This window comes from Lolium rigidum, chromosome 7, assembly GCF_022539505.1.
Source record: "Lolium rigidum isolate FL_2022 chromosome 7, APGP_CSIRO_Lrig_0.1, whole genome shotgun sequence".
NCBI lineage: Eukaryota > Viridiplantae > Streptophyta > Magnoliopsida > Poales > Poaceae > Lolium > Lolium rigidum.
The window spans coordinates 202191919-202214442 of record NC_061514.1 but is presented as its reverse complement, the minus strand read 5'-3'; the positions used below and the strand labels follow the sequence as shown (position 1 = coordinate 202214442).

Here is a 22524-nt window from a genome sequence, read left to right as displayed (position 1 = left end):
CTGGTCAGGAAGGTGTTGGATGATGCCTCGCTTAGTTTCCTGCAGGGCATACACGTAAACGTTAAATACGAGCCTCGATCGGCTCTCAGGTTATCCTGTGAATCGGCTCAAAGAGCCGATCCACCCATGATTCGTACAAGGTGTCCGAATATATGGTGGTCCCGCTTGATCAAGATAAAGCTAATGCGATCTACGACGATTTAGGGTTTTCACCGCATAATCGGATCATCCTACTCACGATTGGGCCTCGCGCTCGCGTACGGTGATCGTAAGCCGATCCTAGACAGGGCCTAAAAACCAACACGAGGTTGATCCCCGAACATCCCGTCTAGGGCTAGCAAACTCCACCCTACACGCCGCTGGATCCTCCAACCCTTTGTAAGGCCTAACTATTGTGGATGTTAAACTAATCCTTGAAGAACAAGGAGCAACCGTAACGGATCGGATCTACTAAACTATGATCAAGCGGGGTGCCGCCCCTACACCTAAGATAGGTGTAAGGGCGGCTAGATGTATAAGGGTTGCACTACGACGAGCATATGATACGAAGAACAATGCTAACCCTAACACATCTAAGATAACTACGTTGCTCGCCATCAAAAAGGCTTCAAGCACGAGCAACGCATGAACAACGTAGGTAGGCTTGTGCTGTCTAGATCGCAAGATGCGATCTAGGCAGCATGGTGCTTACCGGAGAAACCCTCGAGACGAAGGAGTTGGCGATGCGCCGAGATTTGTTTGTGTTGAACGTTGGTTGTTGTTTATTCCATAAACCCTAGATACATATTTATAGTCCAGGGGACTTTCTAATTCAAGCGTGCACCTAACCGTGCACGGGTAAAACTCTAACTCCTAACCGACTCGTAATCTAATATGTTACAGATACAAGGGCAAACTAGCCCAAACGTTGCGTATAAGGCCAATTCACGTATTTCTTCTGTATGTAATCTTCAAGCCCATCTTGATCACGGCCCACCTCTGATCCGGTCAAATTCTGGTGATAACATCCGCACAGACGGGCAATTGCTTCTTGCATGGATGTGGCTAGTCCATCCTTCCAAGTGTTTCCCCTTACAGAAAACCAGATGGTTTCCCACATTGGGGCTCCTAGCTTTCCTCTCGGATCTGCAGTAACTTCCCATTGAGGTTGTCTTCCCGACTGATTATGGAGTGGCACTCCAAAGAACTCGGGATACGGGCGTCCTAGATATTCAACTAGTTGCTTGAAATCCTTCTCGAACATTAGGTTTCCTCCGTGGCCAAGCTGATAGAACTCACAGTGGTACTCCATTTGTGAACCATTTAGGATGAGGAAGTTAGTGAAGTGATCAAGTGTGCAAACTTTTATGTAGAAGTGTAAGGAAAAATAGAGCATGGGTTTCTCATTTTGAAAATATCTCAAGGATAAGAGTGAGAATAAGTTTTCACAAATATTCAATTCATTTGTTTTGAAACTAAGTTTTCCAGACGTCCATTCTAACTAGGGTCTCCTAAGGTCAAACAATGGCTCTGATACCAACTTGTCAACACCCGGATTTTTAAGTCCAGATGCCTATTATGCCGTACATCGCAATCCCATGAATATTGTTTTTGCGAGACATAATAGATTGATATCACAACACATCATTCATTACATACCATAATCGTCTTACAACAATGGATCACATGATCCAGTCTTAATACAACATAGAGGATCTAGAGATCCTATTACAAAACACATAGCGGAAACGAAGTAGCGGTTGCGGTCCATCAGTTCCACAGGCAACTGTTGACGTCAGGAGTAGTCCTAGTTGTCGTAGATGTCCTGCTGTCCCTCATCCTGGTACTGGGGCTCTTCTTCATAGTCTGGCCATTTGAATAGCCAGTGACACAGCCATGAGTACTTTAAAGTACTCGCAAACTAATAGTAATGTAAGTGCTTAGCAATTTTAGTAAGGGATGCTAAGCTCTAGGTTTATTTGCATAAAGCCAAGTTTAGTTCATAAACATTTAGTAAAGACTCCTCATTTTTGCTAACTAACTCAAGTGGGAACATTAGTGCCATTCCCACAACTCAGTTGTGATTCAAGTCAAGTCAACTTTCAATTCATCCTTCCTTTTTAAGAAAAGTTCTGACAACGGAACAGTATGGCCTTTCCAATCGTCCGTAACCATGGACACGACTATTCGAATAGGTTTAACACTCTACAGAGGTTGTACTCTTGTGCCACAACTTTTGATTACATCCGTCGGAGATAACCCCGAATCATCGTAACTCAGTACGCGGATCATCAACCATAACCTTTCACTTATATACCCTAGTATAGGCACCTCTCCTCATGAGCTTGGCCTCCCGGTGAAGACAAACCGTCAACCTGGGAACTGCACAGGGCTTGGGTCTGACATTCACCTCATATTCACATCATTTCACTTTTAACGGAGGCAGCCTCGGCATAACCCCTATGATGCTTGTTTAGAGGGAACCCATACTAAGATACACAAACTTCTAGTTAAGCCCTACCCATAATCAGGTATTGTGGGGGTACTTGTATAATTGGAAGGGTATCGCATCCGAACCCAATCATCAGTTTTCCTCAAAATTCACCAAGTCATTTATGTCACATTCACCTTCAAAATATTTTAAAGTCATGTCATTTCAAAAGTTCCCATCTAGAGTAGTCAATTTTATTTAGTTAGCACTAGCAACTAGTCATGAGGGGTGCTATCTAGCTTTGATTGCTCTAGGCTAAATTTGATGCTCTTGTTCTACTCTAGACCAAGTGAATCATAAATCAAAAGTAAACTTTGAAATACAAAGCAAAATAATTGCAAGGTAAAAACATAGGATAGGTTTATTAGACATAAAGTAAAAAGTGATGGTGCCTTGCTCTTGTAGAGCTTTGCATTAGGGTGGTTTGCAAGAATATTAGCTTGCCTTGAGTGGTGTAGTGATCAAAGTTCTCTTCCTCTTCTTCTTGATAGAATACGTCCTCCTCTTGATAGTCTCCGGTACTAGCGTCTATAAACGAATACGAGGTATACAATCACCAAACAAAACTTGAGTGCTAAACTAAACCACGCCAAGGGTTCACACAAGTTATTCTAACATCACATTCTTATTCACATGGTGGTTGACTTGGTTTTCTTATTTAAGAGAAAAATAATTTCCTCTCATTATATCTTGTTAAGACTTCATCTCCTCAAATAACAAAGTATGAATACATGTTGACCAAGGTCAATACTTCATAATGGTCATTTGGGAAAATGATTTAAATGAGATACTCCATCTCATGCAATTTTAGATACTACTATGGAACAACTTAATATCATGAGGTGGTCTAATATGAGGTGCTACATACTAAGGTCATTACCTCATATTGGACTACTCAAGATAATGATTTAAATGAGAGAGTAACTCTCATACCATTTAAACAATTTAATATAGATGATTTAAATGGACTAGAAATGGCCACATAGCCATTATTTTCTCTAGTCCATGATTATGCAAACAACTAGGCTATCTTTTTGCATAAACTATTAGAGTACATCAAATATGATTTATGAGAGTTGGAATCGACTCAAAATCACTTATGGTTGAATTTTAAATAAAGTTTGAAGTTTGAAAAGGCCCTGCCTTGTTATTTTTACTATTTTAATTCTACAATGAATCTGAGGGTGAGACCAGTGTGGTGGTTTAGATCTTTTTCCAAGCTTTCCAAAAATATAAAGTTCACAAAATTTGGTTCAGCCGATTTGAAACTACTTAAGTTTTAGTAAAGCATCTCTAAGCAATTCAAACAAATCTGAAATTCGAATTTGAATGTCTGGGCTTTGGCGGGAAAGGAAAATGGGCCGCAGAGAGGAAAATCAAACGGGCCAGCCCACTTCGCGTCCTGCGCGAGCAGGCCGCCTGACATGGTGGGCTCCACCTGTCATAGGCTAACTTAACGCAAATCGGTATGGGCGACTGTGAGACGTAGGATCAGAAAGAGATCTAACGGCCGTGGGTCATCGCCTTCTCCGACGAGATCCAACGTGCTGGCGGCGAGCCTAGGGGGTGGGAGAGCATACCGGGGCTCCGACGATCGACGGCGAGGTGCGCGGCGACGTTGGCGTGGACGGCGATGCTCCTGGTACCGGCGGCTTCGCTTGGGGACGCTCCAATCGACGGCGAGGATCTCCGTGTACTGGCGAGCTCCGGCGACGAATTGGCGGTGCTCCGGTGCTAATGTGGCTAATTAACTGGTTGAGGAGAGGCAAGGAAGGGAGGGGAACTGGATGGTGTGAAGAATGAAGGAGCGGGGGAGCTCTATTTATAGCGGAGGAAGGGGTGCTGCGGCGGAAGCTCGGGTTGCTACTGGCGCGGCCGTTCTGGTGCTCGAAGGGGCAAGGTAAGGACGGCGTGGTGTAGACGACATCATGGCGATGCTCAACGTCTCTCTGGCGCGGCAAAAGCGTGACGGGATCGGTCGGGCGCATGCATCTTCTGCCACGGTACTGGCTTGCCGTGCTCTGTCTACCCTTGCTTGTGCTGCCGTATCTCTTGCTCCACTTGTTCCTTCGACATTTGCTTCTGCTGCTGCCGTAGGTCGTGGACTATTTTGCCTTGCAGCTCCTTCTGGCGGTGTTGATACAAACGTTGTTCCCATGGCTTCAGCTCCTGCCACTGCCATGTTGTACAAAGCCTCCCTTGGATCTCCTGGAGGTGGCCTAGATGCAAGGATAAAGGCTTGTGTCGCCATATACCCAGCTTCTGGTGTCTTGGGGATAATATTCCCTCTCGTGTCTATCGACATAAAAGACATGTCGAGATTTTGAACCAGGTACTCTCTTTCTCCTTCAGGTATGTGTTGCAATCTTGACCTTGCTCGTTCCGAGCTTCTCTATGGCTATCTCCCGAGGTTCCGGATTGTCGACTTAACTCTGCCCTTCGTTCGCTTGACGCGAAGCTGCCTCCTTTCTTCTCGTTTAGAGCTTACGTCCGTTTTTCTAGTTCTCTTCCAGCTCGGGCGAGTCTATATTGATAAGCTTGCGGTTCTTGGATTGTAGCGAGTTGTCGTCATTGGTTCCGAGCCATCTAAAGCTTCGCAGCTCTATCCCGAGTTGTTTGTGGAAGTTGAACTCGACGCGTGGTGTGGGCCCGACATATTTAGTGCCCATACCTCTCCTTAGATCTGAGGGATCGACATAGGGATTGCCCAAATCGTCGAAAGCCTCCGATGTTTCCTCTTGATCGCGACTTGCATCTCCAATGGCAAAAACTTGATGATATTTTGGAGTTTTCACTTTGCTTGGTTCGGTGACACCACCATAAAGTTTGGTGAAGACCTTCCCAATAGAGGCGGATTTGTCGATGAAGTCGAAGCTATTAGTGTCGCTTGAATCATCGCTTATATAAGAGTCCGCCGATGATTCGAAGGACATCTCGCTGAAGATTCTGGCGAGTTTTTCACTTGCCCTGCTGTCGATGAAGCGTGGCGACGAAATCTCCCTATCGCTGGACTCGACGGATGATACTGAGTTTGAGAGATCAGAACCACCCGACGAAAATCCCGACGAGATCGGAACTTCGAGACGGTACACTCCTTCTTTCTCGACGCGGAAATCGAATTTTCCAAACGTCATCTTCATTGGCTCCTCCAGATACGCATATGCATCCAAACGGGAGGGCGGGTGAGGAACAAAATCAACAAGACCAGTTTCGATCCGTTTACCTCTGTCCATGATGTTGCTTGCTACTGATGAAGTCGACGATCTTGAACGTGCCATCGAGATCAGCTCCTTGTCGCCTCTAATTCCCACGAGACGGCGCCAATTGACAAGGTATTAACTTGTCAATGCCTATGGATTGTAGGCTAGGGTTTAGTTGGAAGTAGAGGGCAAGTAGATCTCGAAGGTTTCAGCCGAAAAGTACTCGACGATTATGAAAACTAGGGTTTGTAGACAATGATTCGATGATCTCGCGTCCCTCGACTCCCCCTTATATAGGAGGCGGAGCCGAGGGATTCGTGCTGTACAAGTTACAAAGTCCGGGAAGGTTTCAAACTCATCTCGTAAGATTACAAATAAGACTTTCTATTACAACTCTAACTTTCCTTAATAACATCTTGGTCTTCCGAATCTCCTTATTCTTCGAGTAGTGGGCCTTCAATAAACCCCGGGTACTATCTTCGGCAGGCCCATTAGGGATGCCTATGTCAGGCGGCAAAACGTTGACGAGGACGACGGCGACGGTGCACGCGCAGGCGTTTGAGGATGTCTACGGGCTAGAGGTTGTAGTGGAGAAGCTCGATGCAGAGGTAGAGGTGTAGGGGAGCACGGAGGCGACGAGACGAGCCCATGCTCTGGCGCGCCCAGGGCGTGGTGATCACGCATACTGGCGTGCACTGGGCGTGCTGGGCACGCTGTGGCCTGGCCAATGCCAGCCTCGCGCGAGCTCAGGCCGTGCAGGGTGATGATCAGCAAGGTCAGGTGATTCTCCAGGACAAGGTTAAAGGGAGAGAAGAGGACCAGAGAGGTTGAGTGGCATGAGGTCGGCATGGTGCACAACATGGTCATGAAATGGCACTCTCCACACTTTAATCATCAAGAGCATGTACTGGCATTGATGCAGGAGAGGTAGAGGAGCAATGATCAACAAAGATTGAAAGTGGTTTAGTCAAAAAAACTCTGGATAAAAGAGTGTGTGTGTAAACCAGAATTGTGCCTGCAAGTGCTCGATGAAATGGCTGCATGAAGAAAATATTCAAATTTTTCAATTCTTTTTGGTGGAGTTGATTTGAATAATATATGGAGTAGAGTGGTGGTGGTGGTGTGCAAATTGGTGCTGGTTTGCAAAGTTTCAAAAAGTGGATGATCTATACTTTGTTTCAAGATTGCAACTTGTCTCATTTATATTGGTCAAACTAGGCAGAGTCAACCATGGTGGTCAACACAAGAAATGTTCATCTTGATATGGTCTTGGATGAGGTGGAAAGAAGTGAGGGGTTTTAGTTTAAGAATCTGCCAAACCAGGGGCTCAAAGTGGGCATGATGATATAAAAGTGCAATGTGACAATTATCATATGTGACGGAATTTTGATATTTCCTTTGCTTTGATTTGTGTTTCTTTGATGCAAAAGTTTTTGTATTTGATATATTGGTGTTTCACAAACATTGGTACAAGCAATGGTGGCCTTGGTTGATGATTTGCAAAAATGGCCATTTGTGTATGTGAGTGAGATTTGCATTTTTCTCATTTATTTTATTTCTCTCTATTTGATTTGGTTTTTCTTGAATCAAAAGTGATTCTTATTAGTTTAGGAACATTTCCAAACCATTGAAACCATTCCAAAAGGCCTAGTCCAAAGATTTGCAAAAATGGCCATAAATACATAAGAGGTGATATTCCAATTTTTCTTAATCTTCTATTTTGTTCCCCTTGCTTTACTTGGGCATGGTCTAGGGTCCATTTAGGGTTAGATGGGGTTAGTGTTGGTTTCAAACCATTTGGGCAAAGTAGAGGTGCATAGGTCAAGAGTTGGTAATATGGCTATGTGCCACATATGCCTATGCATATGTTTATTTTATTTTTGTTTCTCACTTGATTTAGTTGGTAAGTACTAGGTTAGGTTTGTTGATGTTTTCAAAACATCTAATCAAGGTAGAAAAGTCTAGGTAAAAGTTTTACCAAAATAGCCATAGGCACTTAGGCCCTTTTCTTCTTTATTTTAATTTCCTTTTATTTTGTTTTATCTTGGATGGTGAAAAGGATAGGGTTTAGGGTTTAAGATCATTTCAAAATACTTCAACAAACAATCATGGCGATATCACAACATATAAGCATGATCACTATGTATCAAACTTAATTTAATATAAGTTTTTGTTGGTTCCAAAATTTGGAAAAAAGGGAAATTCATTTTCTTTGTTTTGAAATTTTTGGGATGTTACATCATGTCTAATCATAACTATGCTTTGGAGATATATAATTACCAATTAAACCTTAGTTGGTTAAGCAGATATGTTCCAACACATAAAATCATAGGGGAACTACTAGCAACCATAAAACCATCTTCAATATGTTAATTAGAGAAACAACTGAATAATAACAAACCTTTGTATAGTGCAGCCCCTATGTCAATCTAGATGATCTTGGATTGAATCATCCTATGAGTGGTGAGGAAGAACAACCCTAGCCAAAGTAATATAGTGTTAAACCACATATAGAACCTATACCCATATTTCCAACTAACTTGTGAATTACTTAATGATCACAAGTAAAACCCTAAACCATACCTCAATTCTTGTTTTTTTATCACTTGGGTGATCACAATTATAAACTTAGACCATAATAGAGATTCAAACCAATTTCCATTAGATGAATACAATTAGAACCCTAGAATTTCTCACTAATTAAAACTTATGCATAATTATGGAACATAAGAAACACTTAGTGCTAAACCCCATGGTTAAACCCATGTGTGGTGATCAACCACTCATCTTTGTAACCAAGATCAACCATGATGGAAACAATACCTACCAAGATACTTTCAAAAATAATGATAGTATTAACCTTAAAAGGGGGTTATAATAGAAATTATAAAACCCTAATACATTGGTGCTCACTTAAAATCATATGCAAGTCATCCACTCCTCAAATAGAAACCAAATCTTCATAACAACCTCCGGAATACTATGAGTTAAAATTATCAACTCTATTAATTCCAAACAGATTTGAGTCACAAGAAAAAGGAAATTAAAATTAGTGCACCAAATCATGCTTAATGAAAAATTGCAACAAATCTCCCATATATTAAATTTTCTTCAAGAATAACTCAGGAATACAATGATCCTTTATTTAGCCCTAATGAAATTCAAATTATCAAATACCTGCAAAATAGAAAAGCATTCAAATTTGAATTATAAAATAGAATTGAAAATAGAAAATGAACACAGAAAAAGAAAAGGGGAGAAAAACCTTACCTGGACCTCACCTGGCTGTGGCAGCCCACCAGCAACCCCTCAGCACCAGCCCAACACGGCCCAAACACGCCCACGTACCTCTTCGCCTCGGATAAGAACGGAGAGGCGTCGTCGTCTTCGTCTCTGCCCAGCTCGTCGCACGGGAGCGAGACACCGCGACGGTGTGGCCACGTCCCACGGTCGCCGCCGACGTTGTTGACCGCCAGCGCACGTCGGAGTCCGTATAAAACGCGCATGAGTCCTCCATTTGCCCTCTTTTGCTCTATTTCCGCCCTAAATCGAAACCCTAGCACGCACAGACTCCAACCATCGCCGTCGATGTAGCCCTTCCCGAGCCTCGCCGTAACCACCATCGTCTCCGCCATGCTCGACTTGCTCTGCCTGCAAAAGGAATCGAGCCATGGTGATCCGTAGTGCCGTTGTCGACCTCAACTCTCCGACGGCCGGAGCCATGAAATCCGGCGAACCAGACCACCACCAGCCACGCCGTCACGCGTATCGTGCTCCTGGTGAGCTACTGATCTCCCTAGCATGCCCGCCTAGCTCTATTGCATTCCGTAATATCATCGCGCCAGTTCAACCGTGTCCGCCGCCGCAGCACCTCACGAGACGACCACGCTCCGGCGACCATTTCGGAGCGGCGCCGGTACCGCGTACGTTCACCTCGGCGCACTGAGTCTCGTGGTGTAAGTAATTTGCCAGCGCAAGCGCCGTATCGCCGGCGACCATCGCCACTGTCTCGCCGGCCACCGTGAGTCTTGCCACGTAAGCACTACGTGGCAGGTGACGTGGTCTAGCCCCACTAGTCAGTGACTACGTGGGTAAACTAGCCGGGTAGTTTTAGTCATTTTCTATCTTTGTTTAAATTCCATAATTGCTGAAAGTTTGAATGAATTTAGAAAATTCATCTTAACTCATAAAAATGAAAATAAGATATCAAAATTCTTCTAAAAGTAAATTCTATCCAATAAAAATATAATATGAAATTTTTATTTTTAATAAAAATTTAATTGTTTTAAACTTAATAATTAAGTCTTTTCTTTTATCCTAAATTCAAATCCAATTCAATAATTAGTTAAAAGTTTCTAAAATAAATAAAACACCAGTAAGAAAATAAGGAACACATTAAAACTAATTTTACTTTATTATTAACTTATTAAATCCTTACTAGAAGGATTTAAATCCTAATTAATAATTGTCTTAATTATTAATTCTTTAAAAATAATAAAATGCCAAATTCAATATTATTTTTATTTCAAAGTTATTAATAACTTCAACTTTATAATGAAGTTATTACCTTAAGAACTATATGGTAGATTAGGAAACCCTAGTTCCATTATACATAAAATAGTAGTTCATAATTTTATGTGGATTCCTAAAACCCTAATGCCATTAGGAACCTTAACTCCATTAATTCATATGAACCCTAATTTTCCACTAACCTATACCCTAGGTTATAGTATGAGATCATAACATTTTCTTTTCATTCATAGGTTAATATTGAGCAACTCAATGCCTGTTCATATTCACATAGAATATAGGAACCCTATCACTAATAATTTAGCATCCTATGTATACATAACCATAAAACCAAGATGATCAAATAGGAACACCTAAGTCTAAACCCTAGTTCCTATTCCCAAGACAATCATCCTTAATCATACCTATTTAGCATCACACCATTGTGATGAACTCCAATAACAACTATGCCAAATATTGTGCATTACCTAACCATACTACACTAAAACCTATTAGTATTAGATATTCATGAACCATAATATCCAGGAGCCAACTATGCCCTATTTAAGTGGATCCCATAGTAAAACCTAGATCACCTCAACCCTAATTGATATACTTCTTATTACTTAAGAAGTATGTTCTTCAAAAGTTATTCTTTTGAAGAAATAGGGAGTAGCCATCAACCCTGCCTAATGGGACCTATAAACCCTAGCTAGCTATCACCAATATGATATGCCAACCATAATAGTAACCATGTATAATTAATTACTCAAGATGCTTATGCCTAACTAAAACCGAGATAATCTCTAGATATTGATGAATCCAACATATATGAGAACCATCTAATACTTACTCCAAAAACTACTTGAAACCATAGTAAACCATAGAATCCCGCAACCCTAATTATCATACTTGTTCTTTATTACAGAACATGTTCTTCAAAAGTTATTCTTTTGAAGTATATGATAATTAATTATTAACCATGCCATATGGTACCAAAAGCAACAAGCTGTTCATTACATGTTAAGATATATCAAATCTTATTGTTGTGTGCTATTAATATTATCGTTATGATGTATTGCATTACTTGTTTGTGATACCAAGTAATCAACCTTAATAAGAACCTTCCTTGTGAATCACTCTAAAAGTGCAACACACTCTAAACAAATCATTTCAACTCACTAATCGTAAATCATCGGAGTGATTGCACCTCATACTTATGCATTATTGCATCCTTGCCAATCTTTTAAACATCGTCCTTACCGGACGATGATGCTATTTCAGAATTTGGAGTTATTGCGTATCGAAGACCTTGTCTGGATAATCTTGCAGTCATGAAAGGCAAGTTCATCACTTGCTCATGTCAATTGAGTATTTTTTATCAAATTACTTGCAAAGTACTATACTTATCACTCTTGCATGAAAAGCAAAAGTACTATTTTCATAACTATGAATATGACTATGTGGTGGGCAATGGAACCATGGTATGTGTTGATATGGTGGAGGTTCCATTGCAATGGGTTTATATCCATCTAGGATTAACAACAAATGTCGTCCAGTGATTCTTGTGCCGTAAAACTCGTGTTAACCATAAGATCTGGAGTGGGACGGAGTAGTCAATTGTGCTTCCACCAATCGTACATCAACGGATGCACTTACCGTAGCAGTTGTGTCTTGCGAGAGAAACTTGAGGGTGGGGATCCCATGCTAATTCCCCACGGTAATGCGGTCTATGATGGGTTGCAATGGCCGGCGTAGGACCATGGTTGCGACTCGGTAGTTGTCGAGGTCGGAAGATATCCAAGTGATATAGCCCGGCGAGGACCCAAGGTCGGATTTGCAACAAAGGGTGGGTGTGCGAGGTAGCGGAGGAGTATGATTGGCTAAGACCTTATACCGGGCCTCACACCAACGGAAGTGTGGACGGGTAACGTGCTCGGTTGGCACCAAGGTTAAGATCTCTTATGGGTAAAGCAACACACCTCTGCAGAGTGTAATGAATCGTGACCTGTCACTCCCTGTTCCGGGATATGGAACTGCGAACGCTGCTGGAAAGGAACTCCATGAAGTTCTAGTAAACCGGTGACGGCTGACGGACATAGCTCTTCTGAATAAAAGCAACCTTTTGAAGAAATGGTTATGAAAACCTGCATTGGTATTAGACTTTCCGGTCTAATATCGTAGCTAGTGCATTAAACACCTCTTTCCTATAATGAACTTGTTGAGTACGCTCGTACTCATCCCACTCTTAAATCCCCTGCTTAGATATGGAGGCATCGAAGGAGGATCTACAGTGCAACTCGAAGACCGAGGAGTCAACAACTACTTCAAGGGACATGAACCTGTCAGAAGAGAAAAACACCACATCCAACAAGGATAAAACCTAGATTAGCCACAGAAGGGAACTACCTTCCTAAACCTAGCTCCTATTTAGCTAGAATCTATTCATAGCCTCTATAGCTAGTTAAATACTCTACAAATAGAGTTCGTGCTAGGATTAGACCACGAGTCGTTTTTCTGGATTTTATTTGCAGTTTTACCTCATTGTAAAGTAGGAGGCTGTGTGGATCTTTCGTAAAGAGTCAGTGTTGTAATTCTATAGACATGCCTTGGACCTGCATATGTTTCTGTTGTACCACTCTGAGCGATATAGTACTAGTGGAACAATGGAACCATGGATTGTGTTGATATGGTGGAGGTTCCATTGCAAGGGTTTATATCCATCTAGGATTAAACAACAAATGTCGTCCAGTGATTCTTGTGCCGTAAAACTCGTGTTAACCATAAGATCTGGAGTGGGACGGAATAGTCAATTGTATTTCCACCTCTCGTACATCAACGGATGCGCTTACCGTAGACACTTGACCCGAGGTTGGGCAAGCGGTGGGGTGGGGATCCCATTCTAATTCCCCACGGTAAGTGGTCTATGATGGGTTGCGGCCTACCGGCGAAGGAGTTTGGTTAACGAGTCCCAGGACTGTCGTCGTGGTCGGGGTCCATCCTTAATTGGTATAAGAGGACCGGCGAGGACCCAGGGTCGGGGTATGCAACAAAGGGTGGGTGTGCGAGGTAGCGGAGGAATATGATTGGCTATGACCTTATACCGGGCCTCACACCAAAGGAAGTGTGGACGGGAAGATCACCCGGTTGGCACCAAGGTTAAGATCTCTTATGGGTAAAGCAACACACCTCTGCAGAGTGTAATGAATCGTGACCCGTCACTCCCTGTTCCGGGATATGGAACTGCGAACGCTGCCGGAAAGGAACTCCATGAAGTTCTAGTAAACCGGTGAAGGCTGACGGACATAGTTCTTCTGAATAAAAGCAACCTTTTGAAGAAATGGTTATGAAAACTTGCATTGGTATTAGACTTTCTGGTCTAATGCCGTAGCTAGTGCATTAAACACCTCTTTCCTAGCTATAATGAACTTGTTGAGTACGCTCGTACTCATCCCACTCTTAAATCCCCTGCTTAGATATGGAGGCATCGAAGGAGGATCTACAGTGCAACTCGAAGACCGAGGAGTCAACATCTACTTCACGAGACAAGACCCTGTCAGAGGAGTCAGATACCACATCCAATAAGGAGAAAACCTAGTTTAGCCATAAAAGGGAACTAGTTTCCTAAACCTAGCTCCTATTTAGCTAGAATCTATTCATAGCCTCCATAGCTAGTCAAATACTCTATAATTAGAGTCCGTAATAAGACTAGGCTACGAGTCGTTCTTCTGGAGTTTATTTGCAGTATTACCGTATTGTAAAGTAGGAGGCTGTGATGATCTTATGTAACGAAGCCAATGTTGTAATTCTATAGACATGCCTTGGACCCGCATATGTTTCTGTTGTACCACTCTGAGCGATATAATACTAGTGGAACGGTGTTTCATTGGTGTTATATCAGACTTGCATACTACACCATGCAGTGGTATGCCGGGTCACCACACATAGGTCCTCTGGGCAATCTTCTAACAAAAGCCATGGAGAATCAGCAATGAAGCCTCAAGTGCTGGACCATCTCCAGGTTAACCCTGCTGAGTTTGCATATAGGGTCGTGCCGCTATCCTCGGATGGCCAAATTGTCCACCGTCAAACACCTTCTCGTGCAATGCCAACGAAGCAAGCGGCACTTTGGTTCGGCATGTGCCTTTCAGACCTTTCCAACTATTAGAAGAAAATCTATGGCACGGACCACCCAGATCTATGATCGACATTAAAATAGCTAAAATGAATTCTTCTATAGCATAATCAGTCTTCACGAAGATTCAAAGAACTAGGCACTGAAAACTGATGATTATATACAATTGGTTCCCTCTGTTGACTGTTTTTCCTGAAAGCACTACACTAGGTATACTTTGTGTTGATGTAATAGAAACAAAAAAAAAATTAAGCTCAACAATCTTCAGTTGTTGCAATTCCGAGGATGTACAATTCTGCTTCCCCTGGAAGAAAAAAGAGAGAGCCGAGCAAGAAAAGACATGGCAACTAAGTTTGAGGATCCAAGCAAGACTTTGCACTGGCCATATTGACCACCCTACCCAAGATTATTCGGGGATTGCTCTAATACGAGAACTGAGCTCTCTGACTTGATTCTCCAGCCGTCCTGGGTGGCAGAAGAAATCGGTGAATACTCGTCTTTCCTGCTGCACATTGCGTGAAGGCTGTTGTAACATCTGCAGACCATTTGTAAATATGAGAGCGATGACTCAATCCACATACAGAATTACACCTAAACCGCTGATACTGTTTATTATTAGCAACGGGTGGTAGTAACAGATGTACAGTACCTTGGCCTTTTCCTCTCGAGCCATCGTTACTTCATTAACAGAAGCAGAGACTTCGTAGCTGATCATTTCTAATTCTTCAAGCGCTTGCGCCAGTGGCTGAGTTGAGTAAAACATGGTCAAGTAATAGCATCAGAACATAGCACAAGACACAGAGCAAAAGGTTCAAACATCAGAAGAGAATGTACCCATGGTGTAAATTTTGGTAGCATATGTGTCACAGGTACAGATAGGATCTGCTCAAGTATTTGAATCATCCTGCATCTACAAAATGATGAAAAAACATGGAGTGATTGGACCAAACGTCTAACATTTTTTTTAAACGTCTAACATATAACTCCTATCACTAGGAGTTAGAGTTACCCAATGTAGCATTCAGTTTTCGTGTATCTTCCCTCTTGCTAATGTGCAGCAAGGGAGATTCAACCACCCAATGGACGAAGAAAGGTAACATTTATGAAGGAAAGTTTTTTAGCACAATTGAGAGGACAACTCACTGTTCATCGATGAATCTTCTTCGTTCACGTGGAAGAACATTTTCAAGCTCGTGCTGATAACAATGCAGCTCGTCCGCCAGTTCTGATATCTGCTCAACCAAAGCATATGCTGAAACATATGTTGGTGTCACTGTCTGAGCACCTACAGAAAATGGAAAGAGCAAATTATTCCAGCATTGGTAGATAACATAAAGATTTGTGAAAACACCTGGCTTACCTGACTGACTGCTAAGAATATCCCTCACGGCATGGAGAAAAGTATCCCGGTCATCAACAGACCCTTCTTCAATCATGTCAGATGCAGGTTGACCAAGTAAATGATATCGGTCCTACGTATTGTGTGGTATATACAAATGAAGTGAATGCTAACAAGCTAAACAACATCGTCTACGTAACAGAGAAAACCAGCAAGACATACCAGGCGGCCATTGACAGCTGATAAGTAGCTCTGCAATTCCATTTCTATAGCTTTGAGCAATGAATAAGCGCCCGAAATTTTTGTCCGTCTTTCAAGATGGCAAGCTATCTTCAGAAACCGATGCGCAGCAAGCTGATGAACCAAATGATTGATGAACTGCAAGAAGAAATGTCTACATCATCACTTAGATCGGTAGGAGGCTGGTTTCTACCGAAAAACAACCAAGTACTAGCAAGCTACCCTTTTCTGCTGGCCTATATAGCATTCTTGACGGTGAACCTTCAAGTTATGATCCCCTAGAAGGTCATAGTTAGGAACATGAAGTACCAATCTCAGTACTGCAAAGAGCTTTGAAATTCTTATTGGGTCATAAGGAGAGCACACCTTGCAAAATATTTGCACCCTCAAGTCGAGCCAGGTCAGCACACACGATTGCAACAGTCTATAAAAGGGAAAATCAAAATAGGCCATTAATTTTTACACTGCCTGGCACATAAAATGGAATATGGTTGGATAAAGTGTAAGATAGCTAAATGGGTGGCAAATATTTTTTTACTGCAGGCATGGGAATAAATCGTGAACTATGAATGAAGGACACAAGTTCCTCAATAGACAGATCAGCTAACAGGTACAAGGTCTGTAGTTACACTTCCTAGGAACTTTAGCTTCATTGTTCATTCATCTATTTACTCCAGTGAAACATCCATGAGCTTGTGACATGTCCAGGTAAAACATTCCCACCATCTTTTATATTTCTATTATGTGGGGATGCCAGTGACATCTATTGATAGATGCACAAAATTCTTGATCAAAATAGAACATTAACTCAAGGTATTAAGCAGTGTAACTTAAACAACTCTGAAGCATCCGTGCAGGGAAATATTTAGGCAGTTCATGATAATATCAAGATTAAAGAACGAAATTTTTGTGTTTGAATTTACCTCGGATAGGCATCCCTGAACTTGAAGGGAGAGATCCTTAAGCTCATCGGTAAGTTCAGAGTTTCTCCTCCTGGAAACCAAATAAGAAAATTTCAAAAAATAACAGACATATAAGTTATGGAATCATACAAATGTAAACATCACATGCACAAAAGCTTCATTGTGATACCATACAATAGGAAAAAAAAAATGTTTCTACAATAAAAATGAAGTGTTTTCTACAATATTTTGTTCAATCTCTACTTGTGTCGAATCTCAGCGCAGGTAAAATGACTAAACCAGGAACTAAGCAGTTTCCGTTTTAGAGATGTCAACAAGGATTATTCAATGTTCTCAACAGTTCTATTCTGAAATAATGATATCGTGCCACTTCAATATCGGAGCTCTTTCAAAAGGAACTAGTCTTAACTCCAGTACACTCATGTCAGATATACCTTAGAGAATGGATGTCTTCATGAATATATGACTGTTGGGATGCCAACTGAGATCTCAGCTTTGAGAGTTTAGCCTCCTCCTTAGCAAATTCTACTAGTGCTTCTATGTACTGCCTCTTACTTTTAGCAAATCTGTTAATAAAAGAGAAGCATGGTAAGCAAGTAGACTGATTATTCACTTTGATAGTTTGATGGTAACTACAAGGTAGGCTGTGAAAAGATAATAAGTTAATAACCAATGAACATAAAAGAAGAGCCATATATCGGAGTTCATGTCACGTGTCTAACTGAAGTAACATAGAGTAAATCTATCTATCATACTACATGTCTAATTTTCCTGATACATATTTAAAAAAAATTAGCGAACACAAATTCATAAGAGACTCTGGAAGCAATAGGGGTAATTTTGTACCAACAGGGATGAATAATCCACATGCACTAATGCAGAAAGAAAAGGTTGGGATGCAGCTCGGAGTTCCATCAGTAGGCAAACTAATCTCAGAAATGAAGTCAAGGAACCATTTAAGAGGTCGATATCCATCTGGGGAAGAACAAACTTATGTGCTGCTGATTTCAAGAAAATGAGTTCCAAAACTGAAATTAATACTCCTTCCATTTAAAAATTTAATGGTTATGTTCTTCGAAAAACAGTATAAAAGTAATGATATTTCTCTCCTTCAGACTCATTTATCACTCCTCTTTTCATTTATGATTAAACACACACACAAATGCACATACACACAGTACTGATGTAGGTGGAGACAGAACAGGTGACATGGACCGTAGATTAGGTTTTCTGATGGTACAAAATTAAGACAACTCCAACCTAAGATGCGGTATTTTGCAGTAGTACGCCAGAAATAATAAATCAGTGTAATTGGCAGATAAACAGAAACTTACATTGAATTAATTCGGTTCAGTTCATTTACTAAATGATGATGCTTTTCAGAATCTCCTGCACAAAAAAAGAAAATTAGTTATCATAATTCACTATGGCATAAGTAGCTAACCTAGATAGAGTAAAACTGCAGGAAATTACTGAGTATGACTTCATGGTGAAATCCAAGTTTACATATTATTTAAGATATCAATAATAGAGTACACAACAGCCAAGCCAATCATGGACCAGTAAATGGAGAAGATATCAAAACCTTCGCTGCAAAGAGGGTGCTACTCTTGCCTTCTTGATTTTGAACAAGCTGAATACTGGGAGACGGATGGTACATAGCTCCGTTCAGAAATTAAACTCAATTTAAGCCAATTAAGCTTAGTCAGATCTAAAAGTACACTTACTATGGGAAGACTCAAAACAAGTAGGGTTACCTAAGCATGCCATTTTTACCAGAAAACTTGAGGTATCAAATAGACATGGTCAGTTTTTACTAGTTCAGTCATATGTTGGCTGGGCGCATAAACTAGAACTTTCAACTTTTAATATCAAAAAAGTAAATTATGAAAATGTATCCTTCTTCCATAATACATTATGCTGGCACATAAAAAAGGATTTATAGCCTTTCCAATGATTTTATTCAATTTAAATAGTGGTATATACAGAACATAACATAACATATAGGGAACACAAGTATTCAGGACGAATATTAAGGGATAAGAATACATAATTCAAAAGAAAAATATCAAAACCTTTATCTGCTTCTGTTGGCGCCGGAAAAGAAGAGCGCATAAAATGTATGGAGACAGTACAGACAAGAAAACTGTAATGTGATAATGATCAAGTAAAAGAATCCTCACCCCTTGACACGTCTTCTTTGGCAACAAGATGGAGAGGTCCCTGGAGAAAACTTGATCAAGGCATAGTTATGGCAAAAGGATGGTCGTATGTTCACACTCCCATAAGATCGAGCTTTTAGGTGAACTATTGGTGCATAAAACTAAATATAGTATTAGAGTCAAGAGATCTCGAGTTCAATACCTGGCTAGCGCAATTTAAAATAAAAAGTTACTGTGGCAATTCACTTTTAGGCCTGTGGCAGCCAAATGAGAGGGAGAGTGTTGAAGTTAAGTGCATTTCCCATCTTTCCCCAATATGTTCGAGCTTTTGGATGAACTCATGTAACTCAACTGAAGTATTTAGCTTTTTTTTACATCCAATACTAGACTCATTATTCATTTTGTATGGCTAGCAATCTATCATAATTTTTTAGCTAATATTTGTATGTTTTGTTAAACATAATGCAGTTAATATAGGAATAGTGAGATCATGATAAAAGCACACCTTCTCAAACTTCTTAGCGAACCATTTGTTCAGTTCTTTGGTACAACCCAAGTTACTGATTACATAAGACTGGAAATCACAGTATGACAGGTAGATTCCAATATCTGTAATGAATAAAATGAACTACAATTCAGAAGATTGACAGTAAACTAAAATTCACACTATGTGTGCTAGGGTTAAATATAGTGGCATTTCCATACATGAAAATCAAAATGGATGTCAGGTTATCAGCACATGTCAATCTATGTAATGTGTAGTACTTCCTCGTCCAGAAATAAGTGAATCGGATTTGTGTACATTCACATGTATCTACATCTAAAAAAACATCTAGATACAAGCGAATCTAGACAAATCCGAGTCGCTCATTTCCAGATGGAGGGAGTAATAAGATGTGCAACTTTACATGTGAAAGGCAACAGTAGTACCTGCTTCTGAATGATAGTAGGACAACTCCTGGATGGTAGCAACAAGTTTTCCGAGCACAGCATTCATCTGAAGAAAGGGGGAAATTTTTGAAAATGAAATGTCACAGAGCACATTCTTCTATTAAAGTACTGCAACGAAATCCTACAAGAAAGAGCATGACAGATAAAATAAAAAGTCTCTATTTCACACGTAGTAAACAAATGCCATAAAATAGGAGGATGATATAAAAGAATGTCTACATTATGTACAAATTTGTGTAAACTTGAAGACCAGTAAACTCTGTTTGCTGCCTGCATTTATTAACATAGCTCTTTTTAGTTTTCACTTAACACAACCGCACTCTCCGACCCTTAAATAACCACAAGTGATAGCTAGCTACAATTTAATTCTATGGTTCTGGTGATTATAGACTAGACAATGAGTATCAGAAACTGAATTCTCAGTCGTTTTATACAAACGATGACACCAGGTGCTAGTGCCTGGTTGCTCGAGTTCTTTTTGTGGGCTAAATTCAGGTATAACTACAATGGTCTATGTGAAATCCAGACTATAGGTATCTATCAATACACAGCTGCGAATGGTAAAAGGACAGTATGGTATACTGGGTTTCAGGTTGGCAAAATAAAGGAATAATTTACCTCTAAACTTCTCTTAGCAAGTTTGTCATCTAATCTTGTAAGTTGTCCAGTTGCGTTAGTTTTAGCAGATTCACGGGATTTGTGTCGCTGGGTGATGGTGGTAGCTTGCGATGTCAGCAAATCAAGCTGCCATTCCAATGAAGCGAGCTTCTTTTCCAAATCAGAAACTTCAGCTCTAAGTGCATGTTTTGAGTCACTAGAAAATATAAGAAAATCTCTGATCAGTGAAGAGATGAAAACATACCATTAGCAAGATAGGGCTTAATTTTTTTTTGAAAGGGAAGATATGGCTTAATGGTAAAATGGAGCAAACACTGTGGGACTAATTCTCTCCTCTCTTTTTTCCTTTATTGTATGGGACTGCAACTTTACTCGCTAGACCCTAAAAAGGGCATAACCAGTGCCCAAAGCTCCCACATATTGTGGGGGTCTGGGAAAGGGAATTTATTTTACTCGTTAGACCCTCTGATCTGTAAATCCTACTCAACACAAGAGTCTGTGTTACCGAAGTTAGCATCTGAGAGATTTAGGAAGTGTCTCCATTACATAAACCATGCAAATGTAGTACATATACCTACAAATAACATAATAAGACAAAATATGATGGGAGAAAAACAGAATAAGACTCCTCCACATAAGAAGGGAAGGTATACAACTATACCTGCCGTTTTTGCAAGTGGGTGATGGAAAAGTAAAGGGAAATGCAGCTCACGAGAACAGGTGCACAAAATAACAGTTGATTGAGTTCTTGTATAACAGGAGAGTGACATGGCATACCGGATGTCTCCCAAACTTTCTTCTGACAGGAATGTGTATTCCTGGTTCTCTCCAATTTCTGAGAAGACTGAAATACTGTCGAAAGCGGAATCCAGGTCCTCCCCCTAAAAAGGGTACTCGTATTAGGAACACATCTCTAGCCGGAGGCAGCTATATTGCAACAAAAGACTAGCACTGTATAGACGATTTTGCCAAAAGAAAACATGCTACTCCACCAAATTGATAATCCAACTAAGTCTACTGAACAAATGGAGGTAAAAATCTGTATACCACCAGAAGCTTCCCTTCTAGTTCAAGCTGCTCATACCTGCAAAGTTTATGAAACAAGAACACCAGTTTAAGCCTCAGAAGCAAGAGAATCAGCACTTGTAGCCAAAACATCTCGTAATATAAAATTTGTACAGTGTAATGGTAGTATGATGCACCACACTCCAAAGCATGTGCAGACAAGTGCAGTTGTGTGCTTTTCTCACCCAAACCCTCCACTTACGAAAGTTTCACAGGCAACTCTGCAACTTGCAAGAGGAGCCGAGGACTATTATTTTGAATCCAAACCCCACACTTGTCAGGCTAATCCTAACCAAAACCCCACCTCGGAAGCCCGAACAGCGGCTTGCATTGCACGTCCGACAGTTCAGACCCATGGGGGCATCGCGTTCGAATCAACCCCCGGGCTAGCCTAACTTGGCAGCCCTGGCAGTCTGGCAGCCTAGCTACGATCAGAGAAATTTCGAGAGGGTTCGCGGGAGAGATAGGGTATGTACAGTTCGAGGTCGGAGGCGGAGAGGACGTTGGCGGGGCGGAGGCGGGCGGCGATCCACGCGAGCACGCGGCGGGAGTCGTCTCCCTGGAGGAACGCCCAGTCGAGGCTCTCCGGGTCGAGCGGTTCCCCGCCGTCGAACCCCGCGACGGCCAGGGCGTCGCAGAGCTGCTTCGCGCTCATCGCCGGCGGCGTCGTCGGCGTTGATCGATGCGTGCGGAAAATCAGGAAATGGGAGGGATGGTGGGGCCACCGGACGGGGCGAGGAACTGGTGGGGCCACCGGCGCAGACGAGATATATGCTTCTTTCTTTTTTCCTGAAAAAAACAGATGGAAATGCAGGTTCATATTATTTTATTTTTCTTCGAGTGAGGACCGTGTAGGACTGTAGGTCGAGGTTCGTTCTAATGAATAAAATTGTACAGTATGAATTTAGTCAA

General features: G+C 41.3%; 1 protein-coding gene across 1 annotated transcript; it reads right to left on the bottom strand.

Annotated features, from left to right (window-relative positions):
- Positions 1-14625: 14625 nt before the first annotated feature.
- Positions 14626-22267, bottom strand: LOC124672452 (AUGMIN subunit 3-like). Its single transcript, XM_047208675.1, has 18 exons — positions 22089-22267; positions 21595-21631; positions 21325-21428; positions 20548-20743; positions 19909-19975; positions 19484-19587; positions 19000-19039; positions 18151-18205; positions 17251-17382; positions 16817-16886; positions 16260-16317; positions 16116-16171; positions 15876-16031; positions 15675-15786; positions 15458-15599; positions 15149-15224; positions 14964-15059; positions 14626-14849 (listed from the first exon to the last, which is right to left on the bottom strand). The coding sequence occupies exons 1-18, from the start codon at positions 22265-22267 to the stop codon at positions 14721-14723; spliced, it is 1809 nt and encodes a 602-aa protein (XP_047064631.1). The 3' UTR covers positions 14626-14720.
- Positions 22268-22524: the final 257 nt, after the last annotated feature.